Here is a 17126-nt window from a genome sequence, read left to right as displayed (position 1 = left end):
GAAATATGAAGGGATTTTTTTTTTAAGTTTTAGAATTAGCACAATCATGACCTACAAAGTCAATTGTCAAACAGAAAGGCTGAGAACAGGCAAGGAACAAACTAGTGCCATAGGAGACTAAGAATTCAGGCAGCCAAAAGGGAAGTGCTCTTATCACCCACCACTCCCAAGGGAGGCCGTTAGCAGTAATTAGTCATAATTAGCAGCAGTATGCTACCAAGGCTGGAGATCTTAACTACCTGCCCAACTCAGTTTCAATGAGATGGGTCATGGAGGAGCTAGAATTCTATGCAGTCTTACAAGTAAGATACAGGGCTATGAAAACCAGGAAACTCCTGCCAGTGCTTGGAGCTCTGCCAACTAGCTTTGGGAACATAGATTTGCTATCCTGGGTGAGATCTGACCCATTCATCTGAATGTGCTACTAATAGTGGCCCCAAAAGAAATACTATAGGACAGTCTGGTTGTCTTTCTAAGTTTTAACCTGAAAGCTTAATTATTCTAGCCTATGTATAGTTCTCACTAGGAGCTATCACCCCTGAAATCTGACCAGTTTGGGTCTGTTGTACATCTGCCTATAAGTTCAGTCATGAGTGATTAACACAAGGAAAATGTGTCCTTGTTTTGGTGTTCTTAGGAAAGAGAGGTACTTATACAGGGGTTCTGATAGTGTGTGCCTCTTAACAGAGAGGAACTGGATTTTTATTTAACAGTATTAATTAACCTCACTCTTATCAGAAATGGATCAGTAAGGATAGCTATAGAAAACACACACGTTTGGTATAAAAATACATCAGGAAACAAGCAAGACAGGGGTGGGCAACACTAGGTTAAGAGGGAAGATAATACTACTGCAGAGGGAAATGTTACGAGCAAAACAAATTTCTGATCTTGAAAGATTGCTTTTAAAAGCAGGGAAGAAGGGAAGGCAACAAGTATCTACTATGTGCCTGGGCACTGGGCTAAGAGCTTTACAAACACTATCTCATTTGATCCTTACAATAACTGAGGAAGATGCTATCATGATACTCATTTTGAAACTGAGGCAGACAAAAGTTAAGTGACTTGCCCAGGGTTACACAGCTAGTAACTTAGGTCTTTGTGACTCCAGGGCCAGTGCTCTATCCACTGTACCTCTAAGATAACTGGGGAAAGGCTTAACAAATTGCAGCATATCAATGTAAGGGAATAATATGGCACCCAAAGAAATTATGAAAAAGGATTTTAGGAAAGGACAACAAAACAATTTTGAAAGGCTTAAGAACTCTGATCAAAGCAATGACCAACTATTATCTCTGGAGGGCCTACAATAAAGCATGTACCCACTACTCGATAGAGAGATGATGAACGTGAGGTATAAAGACATAAGTTTGTGGCTATTGCACATATTCATTGTACTGAATTGTGATTATTTGTTATAAGGAGTTTTTTGGGTCCGTTTGGGTTTTTTTTGGTCTTCCTTTCTCTTGGTTAATCGGGGACGACTGTCGGAGCTAGCAGTTATAAATGCCAAAAGAAAATGAGATAGGTCATGGGTAAACGCTATCAAACATGCACAGAAGATAGGAGAAGGAAATTCAAAAGGAAGCAAAGATAATAAGCAGGACAGTTTTGAAAATAAAATGTAGAATTTATTATATATATTTTTAAAAATCAAGTGTTACAAAATGGAGATTTATGTGTTCTGCTACATCGGTGAAAATAAATTTTTTGGTGTTTATATTCAGAATAAAAATGTTTTTAACGCAAGTGACATTCTCTTCAAATATCCTTCATTTCCCTTAAACTATTATGGTTCTATCACACCCATGAATTTCTCTAAATTCATATATCTTTTACCTATACATTTAGTAAATGACTACTAAGCAAATTACCTAACACTAAAAGTTATATCCTTATTTTCTGTTAACAACTGAGAAGACTTTTTATTTGAAAAGATATTTCTAAAGGAAGGTAATTTATAACGGCGTTTGATTGGAAAATAGCTGTTGTATCAAAACAATATATACTTTTTTTAAAATTCAAAACATACAATTTCAACACATTTAATACATACAAATTAAGTTGAATCAGCATAAATATATCAGAAACCCAAACCAATATTTTTACACTTGCTTTAATTAATTTCCTAAGTTCATTAGCAGAACTAATATTATTACTTATTCAGATTATTATCTAGAAGGAAACAATACTGTTTAAAGTCTTAATTCTTACTATAAATAAAAGGTTCCAGAAAATTTCTATTCTTTTCAATATCAGGAAAAATGTGATATTTGTTTTATTAGTACTTCGAATTTCAATTGAACCTATTGTAAGTACATTTCCAGACAACAGCATAGCGTTGGGACATTATCTACAGGATTCTGGTCAGCAAGCAAATATATGTGCAGGGTGTAAAGATGGGGCCCAAAACAGTTGCGCAAAGTGTGAAGGGACAAGACTGCAAGATAGAAAAGGCAGACCAGGGGTCAGTCAATGATACACAAATCAGTCTGAGAAAGGGTCCACATGGACATGAACACTGGTACCAGCTAGCAGTCAGAACAAAGCAAAAAAGGGACAGGTACAGGATGGGCAGCTATCCAGGAATGTGGTCATGGTACCTACATCTTTGGCTCTTGATCAAGTATGGAAATAGCAGAACAAGAATATACAATAAGGCAAACAGCAGAGTTCAGACAATTGTTTGGACAAATGTCCAAAATAATAGGCTCAGAAAATCAGATTAAAGCCTGGGCAATCTATACAAAGTACAAACACAAAAACCCAAACATTATTCTTCCCTATACACTCACTGATCCAACCATCTTGGTCTACATGGCTGTTTGTCACACAGCCCTCAGGATTTCTTTGCACTGTTTGCTCTCTAAACCTGGAATGTTCTCCCTCTTAACTACTGGAATCCCTAGCTTTTTTTTAAGATTCAGATCAAAAGAAATCTCCTCCAGAAGTCCTTTTAAAGTTCCCTTCTAGCATCCCTGCAATTTCCATCCACTCCATGTCTATATTGTATGTCTGATTTATATGTGTTGTCTTTCCCATTAGAATGTAAGCTCCTTGAGGTCAGGAATTGTTTCTGATTTTTCACCGTATTACCATCAGGTACATACATTTTAAACAGACATTGTAGATGGGCTAAGGAGCTGCACCCAGAAATAGAAGGTTGGATAGCATTTAAAAAACTGAACCAGACTTTCAACAATATCAACTTCCTATCACTGAAGCAAACAAAAAAACCACCTTTTTAACATTGCCTTTCTTCTCCTTGTATTATATGATTAGAATAATGGAACACTACTATGTACAAAGAATCAAAATGTCAGGTCACCCAAAAAGCAATATGAAGCAGGCATAAGCAGGTACATGTAAGAAGCAGTAGAAAAGATATTATCAAAGAAATGGATGACTATTAATAAGCCAGTCATCTTCCTAAAAGACCTAAGGAAAGATCTAACATGTTGGATAGACTTCCTGATAAGACACTGACAAGAACTATATACGATAAAAGGTCATGGATAGATTACAATCTGTAACATCAGAATGGAATACCAAAAAGGATGCAATCACAGATCTATTTAATTATGATATATGCTATATTTATTGGATAAAGCTTTCTGCCTTCTGTTCTTGATTTAAAGAGTAAGTTTAATATTATTTTAAAGGGTGAACAGAACATTTTATATTTTTCACCTAAAAAACTAAATTAAATAGCTTTTTTTATTAACATGGCACTTGACCGTTCTTCTGTGGAAGTACCCTGATCCAGACGGTATCACTTTAAAACAAAATAGAAATACTACACCAGAAAGGGTGAAAACAAGTCATTCATTGAACTTGTAACATTTTAATGATTTATTGTTTCAAAATATGTTTCAAATATAAAATGAAATGGCACAGGCCATATACACACACTATAACAGATTTATACACATGAACATCCGAACTATTTATACTCAAAGACCTATTTTTGTAAGTTTTTGGTTGTTGTTCAGGCATTTCAATCACGTTCAGCTCTTTGTGATCCATTTGGGGTTTTCTTGGCAAAGAAAGTGGTTTGCCATTTCCTTCTCCAGCTTGTTTTACAGATGAGGAAACTGAGGCAAACAAGGTTAGGTGACTTACTCAGGGTCACACAGCTAGGAAGTGTCTGAGTTGGATCTGAACTCAGGAAGATGAGTCTTCTTGACTCCAGGCCCAGTGTTCTATGCACTGCACCACCTAACTGCCCTATAACAATTTTTAGGCAACCTGAAATAATGTTGCTTTGCCATCTCTCCAAGTTTTTACAAGATTTAGAATTTTCCAACTCCTATACAAATTTTTCTCATGGATATAATTCCGAAAACATGGAACTTCAAACATAGCAAACTTTATTTCCATTGATTCTTTAACACTAATTTTCTACAAAGGAGTTTCTTACTTGTAGAGAAAGAATTCTTCAGGGATACATCACACACTGCAGCGGAGTTCTTCTGCCTATACAAACAGTTCCATTAACAGATTAACATGCCACCTATCTTCCCAAAAAAACTACCAACAGTTTCATTTTTGAACCATCAAGACTATCCGTAAGTGTTTACAGATGTTCCCTATTAGCTACTGAACTGCTATTGGAACTCCAATTAAACAGAAAAGCAGCTTGAGGGCAAGAAGAAAAGATCAGAGAAGGCATACTGAAAAGCAACTGGATTTCAGAAACACTTGCAAACATACATTTCTCTCTCTCTCTCTCTCTCTCTCTCTCTCTCTCTCTCTCTCTCTCTCTCTCTCTCTCTCTCTCCAACTGCTCCAAAATAAATGTTTACCCCAAATCAAGTTTCATTTTAAGGAACTCTGCCTGCAAAACAAATATTCATTAAAATAAATATTTGAACTATTAGGATGCAAATAAAGAAAATATTTATTGGATAAAGTACACCAAAATGTACATGTTCTCTTAATCCAACAATCTGAGGGGGGAGGGGGAAGAGGGAGATGTCTGCTATAAGAAGTAGCTTTTTATGAAGGAGAAATATTACTAAATTGAAGCAAAACCAATCTAAATCTTCTGATGTGTAAGTTTTCCTAAAGGATTTTTACAAGTATGTATTACAGTACTCTCCTGGGTACTTACAAATAGTATTGGTAAATTTGTAATCCTGTGAAAGTTACAAAAAAACACAAGAAACCAACTCTTTGCTCCAGTCTCATCTATACAACATTATGCTGGACCCAAAATATGTCATCACCATCCATCAAACGCTGTTGATAATCAAGGCATTAATTAGAGCCTATGTGAAACTGCAACTATTTCTCTAGTGCATCTTAGTCTTAGCCTTAATTCTTCCTAAAAATGTCATTGTCTTTTCTGTTCCAAATACTCAAACAACCTTGTCCCCTGAAGCTCACAAGGAGTTTCTCAGATAATACATTCAGAATAAAAATCTGACCTGTGGACATTAAACTTAAAGTAATAGAAAGTCCTTTCCTAGTCAAAAGTTATTTCACCTCCACCCCCCTCATCTGTAAGCAACACAAATGGATATAATAGACAAACAACTGTGCTCCTGGTCCTGACCCTCTTCCCTGTTTTCACCTAAGCACCAGAGAACACAGCTAGGGATGGGGAAAGAGAGAAAAATGGAAGGCAGACCTTGTTTCCCTCAAACCGGTGTCATGGTGAGGAACAAAAGTGAGGGAAGGAGGAAGAGGGGCAGGAATGGATGGCATATGTGCCTCCCACACACGTAGCTCTACCCATCAGAAAGTAAGCACAGGGGGAACACTTAGGCCTTCACAAAGTTCAGACTACAATGGGAACAAGCAGACACTGTTTCCTTGGGGAGCAGGAACACTTCTAAGACATCAGCACTGGGGGTGCATAGGTAGGATGAGTGCTTCCTGGGCATCTCAATTTACTAAACATCCCTCTCACACATACTCCACACCCAGTGGACAGAGAGACAGGCTATAATGGGGGCAGGCAGATAAACCTGACTTCTCTAGGAGCAGGGACTATTCCAGAGCTTCATCCTTATGGAAGGATGGATAGTATAGGTCTTCCCCAACTTGGGGCCACAGTGGGGGGAGGGGAGAATGATGCTGTATTTAATGGGCAGAGAGTCTTTGATGCCTGTTTGGACTCTTCTCTCCCCCAAGAAAATAAGGATGTCTTCACCCTGACCTCTAAAGACAATACTCCACCTCCACCCTATCATAATGTACATAACTTATTATATTGTGTACGGGGTGTTCAGGAGGACTAACATCTCTGGTGTCACCTCTTTCCTGTGGCTCCAAGAAGCTGTAGCATGTACAACAGCTACACTGTGGTAAATAGTAGATGAGCTAAATCAGGCTGCAGATAACTGACAGGCCTCAAACCTGTTTTTGAGGTAGGGGGATGTCTACCCCAAGCATGCGAAGACTTTCCCAAGGAGATTAGGAGATGAAAACAACTTGTTCCAAACGCCATGAAGTTGGCTGAAGCAGGCACTGTGGAAATGCTTAGAGCTTGGTCAGGCATCAAAGCCTCCAAGGTCATCTACTGCATCCCTATCCAAAGCCAGGGGCTATGTACTGCCATTGAACTTCAGTGGCTCAGGAAGGGAGAGGCTGATGACTTTGTGCAACTCTGCCTCACTTAAATCCAATTCACATGCAAGTAAAGACATCACCCATGATGTCATGGATCCTCTTAGAAAACAAAGGACAAACAACAACATAGCTTGTTAGTGCAACAACATATGCACGTCATTTGTAAATAAATAAATAGACACACTGGGGGTACATTCTCAAAAAAACTTTACTGCTACCTAGGTATGAAATTTTTCAAGTTAGAAGACTACTAGTCTAGATATCATTCCAACAACACTCCTTTAAGACAATCAACAATTTCCTGGACTCTCAGAATGCAAGGCTAAGTATCTTCCAAAGAACATGAACTAAAAGCAAGGAAATTTGGTTTTTATCTAATTTCTCCTAATAACTAGCTGTCAGGAGCAACTCAGCAAATCATTCCATCTCTCTGGGTGCTGGGTATCTCATCCGTGAAAATGTTTTCTCTTTGGGAGAGAAACTTTTATTTGACACTTGAAAACTACTCCCTTGTCCTTGCAACTATTTTCTCCCTTAGTTCCTGTGACACTATCTTCTCTGATTCTCTTCTCTAACCCTTTCTTCTGTTTCCACTTCCTCTTTAAGGGCTATTCCCTAAGGTTGTCCTTGAGTCTCCTATTCTTGTACTGTATTTGCTAAGAAAAAATCGCAATGCACACATAACACAGGTCTTCAATTACCACGTTCTGGACTACTCCAAAAGCTTCAGAGGAAATGATGTTGAAAGGGGCCTTAAAAAATCATCTTCTTCAACTCTGAATTTTGCAGAAGAGGAAAAGAAAACCAAGAAGGATGCAGAGCCTTGCCCAGAATTACATGGCAGTGAGCAGCAGAACAGACATTCAAAACCATAGTTTCTGTCGCCAAATCTTTCCATTAATGTACCACTACTTTCTCCCTACCAGCTCCACTCTTCACACTGCTGTCAGAATAATTTCCCTTAGATTTGTCTTAATTTGGGCAAGTGAAGTGAGCAGAACCAAGATAACAATGCACAGGGACTACAAAACTGGCCATGAAAAGAACACTAGAACAAAGCTGAGCTGTGTGTGATCATACCGACCCATCTTGGCCACAGGGAACTGACATGAAACACACTGATTTCAGTGAAGAAGTGGGGGCTAGCCACTGTGTTAGCTGGTTTTATCTAATGGTTTTTCTGTTATGAGTGCTCACTGGGCACTTATCTTATGGGGGCAGGTATCCATATCTAGAAATGACTAATGGAAAAAACAAAGAGATCAATAAGCCTTATTTCTCAAAGAGAAGTTGACTTTATGCATAAATATGTTCAAGTCTCACCCCTGCTAACAAATCTTCAGTGATTACTTGTTTCTCTAAGAAGTCCAATTCAAATCAACAAACATTTATTAAGCTCCTATTACATATAAAGCACTGTGCTAAGCAGTAGGAAAACAGTTCCTGACCTCAAATAATTCATGTTATTGAGAGCTACAACCTGTACAAACTAACATAACACAAAGCACAGAGTAGAGGCTGAAGGAAAGATTGTCAAGGAAAAGGTAAGGAGAAAGAGAGAGGGAGAAAGAGAGAGAGAGAAAGAGAGAGGGAACAATAAAAACTGGAGGAGTCAGGGAAAGCTTCAAGGAGGAGGAAGCAATTGCACTGTACCTTGAAGGAAGATCAATCAGGGAGTCAATCAAAAAAATATTTATTAAGCATTCACTGAGCAGGTGTTGTGCTAGGGGCTGGAGATACAAATACAGTGAATTTCTTCACAAGGAACTTACATTCTAACATGGAAACTATAAGGAGATTGGAGAGATAGACACAAATATGTATATGTATATGCTGAATAAACATAAAGAAAAGAAATACAAATACATATAAAGTAGTTAAATACAAGGTAGTTTGAGAGGAAGGGCACTAAGTTAAGGTGAATAAGGAAACACTTCATGTAAAAGATAGGGCTTAAATCTCAAAGGAAGAGAATGATTCTCAAAGGTGGAGATGAGGAAGGAAGGGTAACATTTCAGGCACAGAGGGCAGCCTGTGTACATGCATCAGGCCATGAGCTGCTAAGTCGTGTGCATGAAGAGTAGTAATGAGAATAAAGCTGGAGGTGCACTGGAGTCAGACTGTGGAGGGCCTTAATTAGGTTGGTGTTTATCCTTGAGGCAACAGGGGACCACTGAAGTTTTTTGAGCAGGTAAGTGACACAGTGAAATCTGTACCATGGAAAGATAATGTGGAAAGCTACGTGAGGGATAGATTGGAATAGGTCAAGCAGTTAAACATTAAGTGCTTATTTTGGGATAAGACTATACTAGGCATCAAGAATACAAAGAAAGGCAAAAAACAGTCCCTACCACAAAGGAGCTCACAACTAAAAAGGAAGACAACAAGCAAACAAGCTAGAAACAGGAAAAACTGGAAATAATCAACAGAGGTAAGGGATTAGAATTCAGAGAAATTGGGAAAGGCTTCCTACAATGTTTGCAGGGGAGATGGAAAGCTGGGAGAACAATTAGGAAGCTATTATAATGGTCTGAGACATAATGAGGCCCTAAACTAGGCTAATGTCCATTTGAGTACAGAAAAGAGTACGGAAGTGTTATTTTGGAGGTGAAGGATCAACAGAATGTGGCAACTGACTGGATGGAAAAGAGACAGAAGAGTCAAAGCTAACAGGGAGCTTTTAAATCTGGATGATAAGAAGAAGGTTGGTGCCCTCAACAAAAATAGGGATGTGGTAGGAAGGGAAGATTTTGGAAATGAATGGGAGTTTAGTTTTGGACATGTGGAGTTCAAAGTGTTGACAGGCCATGTAGGTAGATATTACAGCAAGCAGCTGATTCAGGACTAGGGTGGAATGTATAGATTGGGACATGAGACAAAGATGAGAACTTAGAGAAAAACGCCTAAGACAAATTTGGGGGCAATAGCTAGTGGGGGAACAGACACTTTGAAGTTGAGTCCAAACTTGGAAGGACAGATAAGACAATTCATCAAAGGAAACCAATAATCAAGTAGGAAGGGGCCCAGGAAAGCATAGTCATAAAAACCAAAAAAAGGAGCACATATTCAGGAGAATATCTAAATATGAGGATGATCAACCATCAAAAAATACAAAGGAAGAAAATGGAAAAGGTCATTCACTGAATTGGCATTTTACAGTAGAAAGAATGCTGGTTTAGAGCAAAAGGAGCCAGGTTCAAATCCTTCTTTAGCACCTAGATGTATGATTCTAAACAAGTTACCTAATCTCTAACCTCTCTTTGCCTCGGTTTCCTCATCTATACAAAAATGCAACAGGAGAAGTGAGAAGAAAGGAATACCAAATTATCTAAAGTTTCTTCTGATCTAAATCTATGATCCTGTGGGTTATAAGTTATGAAATCACTGATAACCTTAGAAAAAGCAGTTTCATAGAACAGTGGGGTCGGAAGCCCATCAGAGAGAGTTCCTAGTGAGGAAGTAGAGGAAGTAAGCCAGTGAAGGTAAATCAATGAACTCCAGTATCAAACTCAAATAGAAATAAGAACTGCTGATCTGTACATAAGGATTCCTGTGGTTATATAATAATGACTTAGGTTTAAAGTTCAATGTTATTCATGCATTATTGTTTTTTAATTTATTTTATTAAATATTTCCCAACCACATTCTAATCTGGTTCCAGGTGCACTTGGGAGTGTTGGGCAGCACATTTGTCATCTCTGCTACAGATCATGCTTTCTGGAAGTTTTGGGGTAAAGAAAGAGACTCCCAGGACAGTATTTTAAGAGAATGGTAGGGTCAATGAATGTTGTTTAAGGATATTTTTCAAGGATGAAGGAGTTACTGGGCATATTATTAAGAACACAAGGAGAGAGAGCAAGGAAAGTTTTCTCAAGGAATCGAGCAAAAGAAGAGGCTAAACATGTAGAAAGCTTTGCCTGGCATAATCTCGAGACACCTACCTTTCTCCCTTATTTCACATCTCTCTCCTCCAAACACTCTCCACTTTGGTCAAATTAGACAATGTACTTTTGGGGTCTTTCTGGTATCTTTGTTCAAATTGTTTCTGAAATGGTCTCCCTTCCCCTCTTTGCTTATGGAATTTCTACCCAGACCTAACACTCAACTAAAATGCTACCTCTTCCATGAAGTCTTCTCTGATCCCCCATCATTACCATCCTTCCACGCATCCCCACCTTACATAGTGGTGAAGTACATGTGGGAGGAGCTTAATAAATGTTCACTGCATTGGATTATATTTGCAACACTGAAAAGAATACCATATTTAGAATCAAAGGATCAGGATCTGAATTATGCCTCTTCTACCTGCTACCTCCGTGACCCTGTGCAAGTAGTTAACCTCTCTGGATCTTAGTTTCCACATATGTAAGGATTCTTCCAGCTAAGAACCCAATCATCCTAATGCTATATTTTATATATCCATGTATTCTTCATACCCTTTCTAAACTCTATGAGGGCAAGACTATGTAAAACAGTTTACCTTCCCCAGAGCCTAGAAATAAGACCTACATACATAGTGCTTAAGGTTTTAATTGTTAAAATGGTTCAAAAACCTCTATCTCCAACCCTAACCTGTCCTTGCTCAGCATCCTAAAGGAAATTTCCACCTAAAGGACTCTACTTACCTCAGAATCAACATGGGTAGAATTGAGCTCGAAAGGCAATCCCAAGCCCTATCCACCTACCACCAAATAGATTCCTATGACCACCTTCTGTCAGTGGCATCTCCATGTGTCTAAGTCAGAGGATCAAAGTTCGGCCAAACAGGTTACAAGTAGCTAAGTGGCTGGCGCGCCAAAGAACCTGATTAAACTGTAATTGGGAAATGTTTAACAAAATAAATAAAATACCACATAGAGAAGGTTTATTTGTGGTATTCAAAGTCAGAATACTACCCACAGGGATCTGTTTTTCTTTGAGTTTGATACCACTATCACCTCTGTTGTGCTTTGCATGTAATTACTCATTGATATCAGGTTGGCTTTTAGGCTTAAAATGTGTAATTATCCTGTTCTGTAACAAGTAATAACATCACAAATATGACTCTTCAGTAGTTGACAACTGAACAGTAATGGAAAAAGTCCCAAGTACTTTGAGATAAAAACAGATTGGAACCTCAAATTTCACTGTATAGACTTTATTAAGAATAACAACAATTTACAACGGCATGTTTCAGTTTACAAAAGATTTCATCTTCACTATCTCCTTTGAGCCTCATAATACCCCTGTGAGGTACTATTATGCCCATTTGATAAAGTAACAGCAACTGATCAGAGATTTGAAAATTCTGATATAAAGCAATTATAAGCATTATATTTAAAGTTACTTCTCAGCTGCCAACACCTAAAGAAAACTATGGGTTGACTTTTTATAAAAATATGAATACTGTTGCCATGCTCCTCAATGGTGGGGAACCTTTGTCCTCCAGGCCACATGTGGGCCTTGAGTTTGTAGGTCCTTAAGTTTGGCCCTTTCATCAAATCCAAACTTCACAGAACAAATTCCTTTAATAAAAGGATTTGTTCTGTAAAACTTGGACTTGGTCAGAAGGCCACACCCAAGGACCTAGAAGGTCACATGTGGTCTCAAGGCCACAGATTTCCCACCCCTGAAACTTATGTGACAGTTACTCATTCTTCTCCCTTTAGCACTTCATCTTCTTGATAATTCTGTGTTTTCCACAACATACTCAACCAAGGAAGATCAAAACTCCTTCATGACTTAGTAGATAGTGTCATCATTTGCTGTGGCCAACTTCATGGTAATAACTTTCTTGAATTAAATTCGGCTGATCCCGAAAACGTCAGGAACAGACTTGAAGTCTTACCAATGTGAGAGAATCTTCTATACGGCCCTTGAATTCAGGATCAACATGAGTCAGAACAGGACTTTAGTGGATGAAGCAACATATACCCAAATTAAATTCTAAAACCTAAAATCCTACAAATTCTCTTTAATGAGCAATAGGTCACTAATAAACTAAGCCAGGCACCATTTGCTTTGGATGAAATTCAAAGAAACTATGAAAAAAATTACTCTTACAATAAAAATGATTGGACAACCAAAAAAAAAAATTTGAGTAAATATAATGTACTGGTGTAAATGAACATTCAGGAACTATATATCTTCCTAAAAACATAGCTTATCATTAAAAATGACATAAATTCATTTCTTAGCTTTCAAATACTTGATAAACATTTTTAGAGAACAAAAAATCAAGGCTGATTCAAAGTCATGAAGGTCAATTTTGATGCTTTCTCTCTATATAAGATACCAATTTCTTTATATGAAATTGAATAAATCCATTAGTAGAGTAGGACAAATATTTTAAAGCAATCAAAATTCAAAATATTGTCAAAAGTACAATGCAAAACTTTAATAAAAACTATAGTGGTTTTTACACTCAAGAAACTCATGAGAAACAAAAGAGATAGTATATATAACCCTTAAATTACATGACATAAAATTCATACTAACAGTGTATTCTAATTGATAAAACTATTCAACAATGAAACAACATCTGCCATTTAGGAGAGATCCTGATTCCCCTTTTCTTCCAGGGGAGGAGGACTTTTAACTGCCACAAAAGAAACACAGCCAATCTGCATAAAGTACTGCTATACTTGATTCTCTCTAAGGTACCAAAGAAGTTTAAAAGGGCCTACTTGAACCTTAAAAGGGGAAACCTGAGTTTCATTTAAAGAGAGAGGGATACATCTTACTCAAGTTCCAATATTTTGAAAAGTTAATTAAAAGGGAAGTATATTTAATTACAAAGTAACTTTATAGATAAGAATACAGTGGATTTGTAGTTTAGAGTATAGTTGACAATTCTAGGAAAATCTAAGTCATCAATGACAAAAAAAATCTTTATGTATCAGAGTCTCTTGCCATAATCATTAAAAGAAGCCTTTAAATTGTGGTTAGCAATTATAAACAATTTAGGCAATAAAGTCTTGGGGAAGGGGGACGTCTTTAAAATTAAAGTTTATTCATTAAAAGATCCATAATTTCCTAATAATTTAACAAACAGGACTGTATTTTCATCGCAAGAAAGTGTATTTTTAATCCTTCTAAAATAACATTACTGAAATTGAAAGTATTATTGGAAAAGTAATGTCAAATACAGACAACTAATTAATCAACAATGGGGGGAGTATTTCGTTCGATGTCAAGATTCCATACTATTCAACTAATATGAACTTGAATTAAAGTTGTTGAAAGAGAACACAATGTGGCTAAAAGAAATTAATACCACTTTATTATCACTGAAGAACTTTCATACTCAAACTGTATCAAGCTGACAGTGCCTGGCACACAGTAGTTGCTTCATAAATGCTTTTTTCCTTCCCCTTCTCCCCAGGTGCAAACTAGGTTGGCCCTTCTTTTTAAAGAAGAGGGAACATTCTTATAAAAGGTCAGGATAACAAGGAGTGATGAAAGATTACTATTGCTGTTAATAATAACTAACATTTCTAGGGCCCATTGAAGGTCTGCAAAGTGCTTGGTGCATGGTACGGTCCTCACAACCTTGTGAGGTATGTGTTACTATTATCCTCATTTTATAAATGTAAAAAAAAAGAGAGAGACATTAAATGACTTGACCTGGGTCACACAGGTGGTAAAGTACACAAGGGAGGTTTGGACTCAGGTCTTCCAGCTTCCAAATCCAACTCCCTAGCCATAAAGCCAAGGAAGTCATGGGAAAGCTCCCACAAGGAAACTACACTAAGGGGCAACAACTCAATGGGAAAAGTACACGCTGAGATATCCCTTCTAACCTAAGGAGGGTGGCCAAACTCTTTTCGGCTTGGTTTCTTCATCTGTAAAAGGAGGGAAGAGGGAAGCAGATGATCTTTAAGCTTCTTTTCTAATACTTATCATGCTAAAGTAGAAGAGCTTTCGGTGTTCCACTTGCTACTGCTATACTTTTATGGTACTTATACTTTTTATGCTATGCTTTCATGGACATAAATGAACAAAGATGGACGAGAGAACTGCCACAAAATTCCTCAATTGTATAAACATGAGAAAAACGAATTTTTAAAAATCACTGGGCTCCATGTTTAGGAAAGTATTCTTACCAAGAACCAAAAAGTCTGGTATTTTCCCAAATGAGGAGAACAAAGAAAACGTTTTAAAGTAACATTTAGTTACTTAGTAACATTCAGTTGTTTCACCTGGGAAACCTCTTACCCTCGTCCTGAAAGAAGCGGACAGGGCCGTGCCCAGGGAAGCTCCCTAGCCGGGCTGGGCAACACCCCATCCCGCGGTCCCCACAAGCGGTTACACGGGCCCCCAGGGCGGGAGAGGAGGCTGCGCCAAGGACCCGTCCGAACTCCCAGGGGCCAAGGCCGCCCGTCCAGTCCCGTCTATTCTCCCTCCCTCGGGACTCTCCCTCCGGGCCCGCCCCCCTCCCTCCACTGTCTCCCAGTCCCCTCGCAGGAGCAGGGAAGCACCGCCCCGCCCCCCGCCCCAGCCTCGTTCGGGGCTGGGACCCGGCCTGGCCTAAGCCCCGTTTTCCATCCTTCCTTCCATCCCTCCCGGCAGGGCGGGGCAGGCTGGGCCCTCCTCTCCCTCGCTGGTCAGCGCAGCCCCGGGCCCAGTCGGCCCGTCCTGCGCCCCGGCCCGTTTGGGAAGGGCCCGACGCGGGGCGGCGACGGGGAGCCCCCGGCCCGGCCCGGGCCTGCGGGGCCGTTGGGCCCGGGGCGGGGGCGGGGGCGGGGGCGGCGGCCGAGGGGAGGAGGCGAGGAGGGAGGGGCCGGGGGCGGTGCCCGCCCGCCCCGCGCCGGCCCCACGCCCTTACCTGTCTTCTCGTGGTCATAGCCCACCACGATGAAGTAGTCCGCCAGCCGCGCCATCGCCGCCGCCGTCCCCGCGCCCGGGAAGCGGGACCCAGTCCCCGTCGCCGCCCTCGCCGCCGCCGCCGCCCGCTCGGCCCGGGAGCGCTCAGCATTTTCCCTCTACCGGCGGTAGCAGCAGCGGCGGCAGCGGCGGCACTTCAGCCATGTTTGACAACCGAGGTGCGCTCTGCGCCTGCGCCGGGCGCCGCGCCGCGCGAGACTCGCTCCTCCTCCCGGCTCCTCCCTCCCCTCGGCTTCCCAGAGCTTCCCTGGAGCTACGCAGCCTCGGCCCGGGCCGCCCCACCCCTCCCCCCGCCGTCGGCGCTCCTCCCCCTCCCCCTCCCCCTCCCCCTCCCGCGCCCGCCTCGCTCCTCCCCCTCCCGCGCCCGCCTCGCTCCTCCCCCTCCCGCGCCCGGGCTGGGAGCAGCTGGGGTTCGCACAGGCCTCTCCTTCCCTCGGCCCATTTGTGGAGCGGGGACCCTAGCGGGCTGGGGGGCGGCTACCGAAAACTCCGCGGCCAGTGCCCTGGAATCCGCCCCGCCGGGGCTTTTGCCGCTGGTTTCCTGTTTACGCGGCGCGGTCCCGTTTTCCGAGATCTCGCAGCGGGCTGCCAGGAAGGCCCCGCGGGCTGCCGTAGCCCCCCGGCCGTGCCAGGGCGCGGGACAGCACCAGGGTGCCCTCCTGCTTCGGGGGGGGGGGGGGCGAATGCAGGCCACCCCGGACGGACAGCTCGCCCTGCCCTGAACGCTCGGTCACCCGTCCGTGGCCTCTGCTCTCGGGCCACGTTAATGTCTTGGGCACTCCCATGAGATCCCAGCGCCCCAGGACAAGAGGCCGGGGCCGGACAGTCTGAGGTCCCGGACTTCGCCCTTCCCCTTGTCCACGGCCGGCAGCCTTTGGGATGTCACTGCAGTGGTCCGGCCGCGCCTGGCCGAGGGCAGGGTACGACTTGATCTGAGTTATTCCTGAGTCGGTGAAAGCCTTTCCTTAAAGCCTTCCTCTCGGACTTGGAAGGGACTTGAAGCGGACTTGCCCTGCACGCAAGAGTCCCCTGCGAGCGCGGAGCTGCTCATCCACGCTGCGCTGCGGTTCTGGTTCTAGGACGGCTCTCTCGGTTCTCCCTCATTCCACGCAGGGAGCTGGACTCCGCCACCACCCCGCCTCCGTCCCAGGAACTTCCACCCCAGCTTCTGCTTCGGTCACTCGATGCTTGCAGAGCGTGTCTGCTTCGTTCTCCACATAAGAAATATTGGAAGAAAGGGATATCCTCCGAATTAGAAGTACAGGGCAGAAGCTTGTCGGATGAAGTTTCCCGACAATTAAAGCTGTCCAGAAGCGGAACGACCGCCTTAGGACAGAGCGGGTTCCCTTGGAGTAGAGCTCTCCAAGCAGAAGCTACATAGCCACTTACTGGCTGAGTGTGTATGCTGTGGACGGTTTTTTATTTAATATGTGGATTGGACTAGACCTCTGGTGTGTTCCAAATCTTAACATTCCGTGATGTCCTTGCTAAGTCTCTCCTAAGACTTAACTGCTTTGTAAAAGACACTGTTAAGAATGTATCATGTAACTTAATTATTTCTGACTCCTGTGCTTATGAATTCAAAAGTATCAAAAAAGCAACTCTCCCCCAGTTAAGATCCTCTGACAAGCCCTCTATGTCAGTTTCCAGAATCTGGTTTCAACATGTGGAATATATGCATAATA

The 17126-nt window shown here is 41.5% G+C and overlaps 1 protein-coding gene across 9 annotated transcripts in view; it reads right to left on the bottom strand.

Annotated features, from left to right (window-relative positions):
- Positions 1 to 17126, bottom strand: part of SBF2 (SET binding factor 2) — a 500875-nt gene that overhangs the window by 477147 nt on the left and 6602 nt on the right. For 6 of the 9 annotated variants that reach the window (XM_072619456.1, XM_072619462.1, XM_072619457.1 and 3 more), the window contains exon 1: positions 15383 to 15509. The exons of the other annotated variants lie outside the window; for them this stretch is intronic. In XM_072619456.1, the coding sequence (XP_072475557.1) occupies positions 15383 to 15437 (55 nt within the window). In that variant the 5' untranslated portion in view covers positions 15438 to 15509. Of the gene's footprint in view, positions 1 to 15382; positions 15510 to 17126 lie in introns of those variants that run through there. 9 annotated transcript variants of the gene reach the window in all.

This window comes from Notamacropus eugenii, chromosome 6 (genome assembly GCF_028372415.1).
Source record: "Notamacropus eugenii isolate mMacEug1 chromosome 6, mMacEug1.pri_v2, whole genome shotgun sequence".
NCBI lineage: Eukaryota > Metazoa > Chordata > Mammalia > Diprotodontia > Macropodidae > Notamacropus > Notamacropus eugenii.
This window is presented reverse-complemented; position numbering and strand designations above follow the sequence as displayed.